The sequence below is a fragment of the Morone saxatilis genome, unplaced genomic scaffold (assembly GCF_004916995.1).
Source record: "Morone saxatilis isolate NCDOM2014 unplaced genomic scaffold, NCSU_SB_2.0 Contig7, whole genome shotgun sequence".
Classification (NCBI taxonomy): Eukaryota; Metazoa; Chordata; class Actinopteri; family Moronidae; genus Morone; species Morone saxatilis.
Window position 1 is genome coordinate 12,868,905 of NW_023340246.1, and position 5,029 is coordinate 12,873,933.

The 5,029-nt window shown below is 34.6% G+C and overlaps 1 protein-coding gene across 2 annotated transcripts in view; it reads right to left on the reverse strand.

The window, feature by feature from the left end:
- Positions 1–2,698, reverse strand: part of LOC118341101 (adhesion G-protein coupled receptor G2-like) — a 10,844-nt gene extending 8,146 nt beyond the window's left edge. Inside the window, exons 1-6 of one of the 2 annotated variants that reach the window (XM_035679284.1) lie at positions 2,488–2,698; positions 2,132–2,254; positions 1,844–1,885; positions 1,598–1,741; positions 1,297–1,326; positions 512–538 (exon numbers count right to left, since the gene is read on the reverse strand). In XM_035679284.1, the coding sequence (XP_035535177.1) occupies positions 512–538; positions 1,297–1,326; positions 1,598–1,741; positions 1,844–1,885; positions 2,132–2,254; positions 2,488–2,533 (412 nt within the window). In that variant the 5' untranslated portion in view covers positions 2,534–2,698. Of the gene's footprint in view, positions 1–511; positions 539–1,296; positions 1,327–1,597; positions 1,742–1,843; positions 1,889–2,131; positions 2,255–2,487 lie in introns of both variants that reach the window. The other variant, XM_035679283.1, reaches the window with a different exon arrangement.
- Between the last annotated feature and the right edge of the window lie 2,331 nt (positions 2,699–5,029).

The window sequence follows — 5,029 nt, forward strand, 5'->3', positions numbered from 1 at the left end:
TTTGAGTTTATTAATATTGGTGGGTAGCTGATCTGTGAGTAGTAGTAAGAAGGTGAAGACAGAGCTTTCTTTGTTGTCTAAAACCTTTAACATGATATTTTAATAACTTGCATTAAAAAAAGACTTTTGCAGAATGGAATAGAATATACATAAAATATGTTTTCATTCAAAATGTGTACTTTCTCTGAAACTCCACAAAAATGGAAGTGAAAGGCCCCCGTTCTACAAGCCAAGTGTTCTGGTTGTCCTGTTTCTTGGGCTACTGCAGAAACATGGTGTTTTCAACATCGGTGCGCATCCATAGAAGGGCCAAACTGCAAGCGTCCTTAAGATCAAATGCTCATTCATAAGTAACAAAAAACACAGTTCTAAATATTCAGGATGATTATGAAAAAAAAACTATGAATATTATATTCCATTTCTGTCAATAGATTCTCCTAAAAGTGCAAATAATTATATTTTAATTATCGTTTAATTTTTACAGACTGAAAAGTAAAACAAATGTGCTTACCGTTCTGACTGAAGGTACTCATTGAATCTGGATTATAAGAGACATTGATGTTAAAAACAAATCAACTTTTATCGTATAACTGTTGTTTTACATTTTTAAAGGGCCACACACACACACACACACAGAGACAAACTAACAAGCAAACATATTTTCCAACTGCCCTGGTGCACTGGATAATAAAAACAGTAAGGGGTTAAATAAACGGGTCGCCTTCCATGAAGGCTGCCATGTTAAACCAACCTGTTTCTACAGTAGCTCAGAACGGACAAACCAAACACTAGCTGTAGACATATGTAGACCTGCTCTAGATGTATCTAGAGCCAATGTTGGCTGGGTGGTGGTGGTGAAACAAAGGAGTTTAAAGGTCCTTTAAAGGACCAGTGCGTAGGATTTAATGGCATCTGGCGGTGAAGTTGCAAAACTAACTGAACACCACTCACGTCTGTATTTGACGTGAAAGGCCCTATCTACAGCCAGTGTTTGGTTTGTCTGTTGTGGGCTACTGTAGAAACATGGGGGTTCAAAATGGCAGCCTCGTGGAAGGCAGACTGCCACGTTTGAAGATAAAAAACAGTTCTAAGATAACAAAAACACAGCAAATCCTATATTCAGGTGATTATATACTAATGAAAACATATCCATGAATATTACATTCCATTTCTGCCAATAGAGCCTCCTAAATGTTACACACTGAACCTTGCAAGTGCAAATGTAATTATATTTTGATTAGCGCTGATTTTATTATTTAATTTCTACAGACTGAAATGTAAAACAAATGGGCTTACCGCTTTGATTGCAGTGATTATTTGTTGAATCTAGATTGTAAGATACATTTATATTAAAAACAAATCAACTTTTATCTTTAAATTCTAAAGAGTCTAAAGTTTTACATTTGTTAAAGGACCTGTTGGTCACACACACACACACACACTCACAGAGGCAAACAAGCACAAAATATTTTCCAACGTTCCTCTCATTTGCGCTTGTGCGCTGGATAATAAGTAAAGTTAAAAGTGAAACATTTTTAATTTTGTGGTGCTCAAAAAAAGACATTGGAACATGTAAAATACAGTTATGTAATATCACCTGAGAGCCTAGATAGTGTATCGTTGCACTGCTTCCCGCTCATAACATACAGCTGTATATTTTTCTTGGTATGCCATTTTGAAATGAACAGTAGATAGGTACCATTCTTTGTTTGCATTTGAGGCAACTCTTGGCTCCACTTTCCTGTTAATTCAAAACCAAAATGAAGATTTTTGTTTTAGTTGAAATGCTAGTGTATTTATTTATTAGTAGTAGTATTCTTTGAGCATAGCAAGTAGTACTCACCTTGGTCTTTTGGGTCTTTCTGCAGAAATATTATGCAATTATCTGCTGAGATGTAAAGAACGCAGTCTTTTTATGTCAGGTAGTAACTCATAATACTTTCATAGTAATAGTAATTTCATTACCAGGGTACTACAAGACTAATGGTCGGGGTATGTCTGAAACAAACTAATTGTCTCATTGAAAGCAAAACCAAGATTTTCAAAAAAAATCTGAACTAGAGCAGTTTCTATAGCTTGTGATAAATCAACAAATGCTGTAATTCACATGTTTATTATAATTTTGACTCACTCAGATGCAAATGGGTGCTGATGATGCCATTGAAGTTGTCAGGAACAACAAAACCTTTTTTATTGAGCAAACAATTTCTCACATTACTAGTACCATCTTCTTTGCAGGGTTTCATTCCTTGGGCTAAAAAACAATAATCAAATCAAATAAGTTTAAACAAAAATGCCATATTAACACAATATGTGTTACACATTATAATAGCCAAAGTAGATCTCATGACTGTTCCAGTTCTCTAAGGTAATGTTTACAAATTGTAATTCCTTAGAATAATGTGTAAAATACAAGAACTTGTTTGAAGTTCAACAGAGACACTAAGCCTATTATTCAGGCTTTACTTGGAGATCATGTCTACTTACCAATCCACAGAAGGCCCACAAACAAAACCCAAATGGTCCAGTTCATGTTCTGTTGATGGCATTAAGTCTTAGTCAGGATGTGTAAGCCAGTCACTGCTACAACAAATAAATAAGTATTGCTCCACAGTACTTTTTCTGTAAGGTATCGTCCGTCACAAATTAGTATTTTAATTCGTACCCTTCTCTGGTTGAAGTAACGCCAAAGCACCGAACAGCAGCACTAAACAAGAGCAACTGAACCTTTTGGCTGAATGAATATATTGTTGTTGACTTTGCATAGCTGCAGATAATTTGTTTTACAAATTCCCAGTTCCTGAATGTATCATAATGAATCCTTGTGCCACTGCCTTATGCAAAACGACCCAAAATAACATCACACTTGCATGACCATCCAGTGACGATAACAACATGAAGACGTACGCTAGCTTGGAAAATATGGAATATGGAAAGGAAAATATGTTAAATGTGTAAAAAATGATTCAGGGGTTGTGGGAAGAGGATAACCTTTACAAAAATGATGCTGATCCCGATTCAGATAAGGATCATGTCTGCTGAGTGCGGACCACTTCCTTATAGTAAATGGTAAATATTAAAGAAGAATGTATAAACATTGTCCAATATTGAAATCTTTCCTTTATAGAACGGTTGTCAGTTTTAATTGATTTAAATTGTTTTTTGCAAAAAAATAATGAAATTGTATTACACCTATCTAATTTAACAGAAAACAAATGTTATCTGATTAACTTATTAGGTCACAAACAATAATTAACATATTTCCAATTGCAATAATTTAATATCAAATTCTGTTAGCAAAAGATTGAAATCAAATATCCAACCAATCAAATATGTCCAAATTATATGATCCTTTCAGCTACTTTTAGCAACATTCAGCTACTTTATATACTGCCAGATAGCTTAATCCATAGTAATACATTATACTGTGTATTAATAATCTAAATATGCAAAGTAATTAGCTAAAGTTGTCAAATAAATGTAATGGAGAAATTGGAAATACCCCAGAGAAATGCAAGAGAGGTGCAGAGCTAAACACCCAACCAAACTCTGCCAACACAAGCAAAATGTATGTAAAAGTATTTAAGTATCAATTTATCAATTACATTTAATTCAAGGTCATTATATCCTATCTATCTGTTACAGTTTACCCAGCCTGACAACAGGGATATCCTTTGGGTTTTTCAGCTTTTCTACAGTTACTCTTCTTTGTCATTGTAGGGCCATACAGTTGTGTATGTGTGTGTGTGTGTGTGTGTGTGTGTGTGTGTGTGTGTGTCTACAATGGCTAGAATAAAATGATTGTCATGAAATCTTAAAAAAATCCAAACAGAAAATGTTGGCCTTTAACATTAATAGTGGTATTTCCAATATTTGCCAGAGCTAAAGCAGACTGCTTCTCCTTGCGGCTGCTTCTGGTAGACTCGGCTGATAAGCTGTTTATAGCTATTTATAGCATCAGGTGTAAGAGAGAAACAGGAACAGAATATATTTTCCATCACCTGTGGGATTTGTTTTTTTGGCATGGCTCACTGTATTTATTTCCTAGGTTACACCTGTGTACAGCAGCCTGCTCAAACGTTTCAGTACAGCAGAAATACCTGACATATGATCATTTAAATTATAACTTTCCTAAATTAATTATGAAATACAATACAAAAGAATATTTCTTTGTAACTGACCCCCAAAAAATAATATTTATATATAATATGCTGGATTTTGTTGCCTTGTATATATTATTTGCACATTTACAAACAGAGCCAGGCTAAGTAAGCCTTTTCCATAGACATATATACATTATATATTATATGTCTATGGCTGTTTCCCTCTATTAGCTTTAGACGAAGCTAAGCTAACCAGCTGCTGGTTGCAGATTTGATGAACAGACAAATATGAGAGTTATCAATCTTCTTATCTGGGGCATTAAAGCTGCATTTATAATGTTTAATTAAAAGTAGATTGAAAGATGTGTAATGCTCATAACGAACCCACAGACAATTCTCACCCAACTCTGTAGCTCCACATAGTATTTTATTATCTTTCAGCTAATTGCTTTGTTCTTACAATCTAAATCATTGCTGTTTTGGTTCACTCACACCTGTTTTGAATGAGAATGCAATGATAAATTCACTGTACAGTCCAGCACCAAACAGCAAGCGGACAAAGTTAGTGGTGATCTCAAAGAAGCATTTAGTAGCTACAGAGCCAGATATTACCCACAGGGGCTGGAGGAGTTTAAAACAGAGCTTAAAGGAGAGTGAATATTGGACTTACAGAAACATGACTCCAAGTTAAATGTTGCTCCGCGTCTGTCGGATGTTTGAATAGGCAACTGAGCCTTATTTTTTCCACTATTAAGTGGCCCAAAAAAAATAAAAATATTATGACAGTTTTAAGTAAAGGATCTGAATTATTGGTTTATAGAAAGAGGTTTTAAAGCTCCAGTGTGTTCGGAGGATCTGTTGTCAGAAATGGGATATAATGTTATCACTGGTCTATAATCACCTGAATATAGGAATCGTTTTGTTTT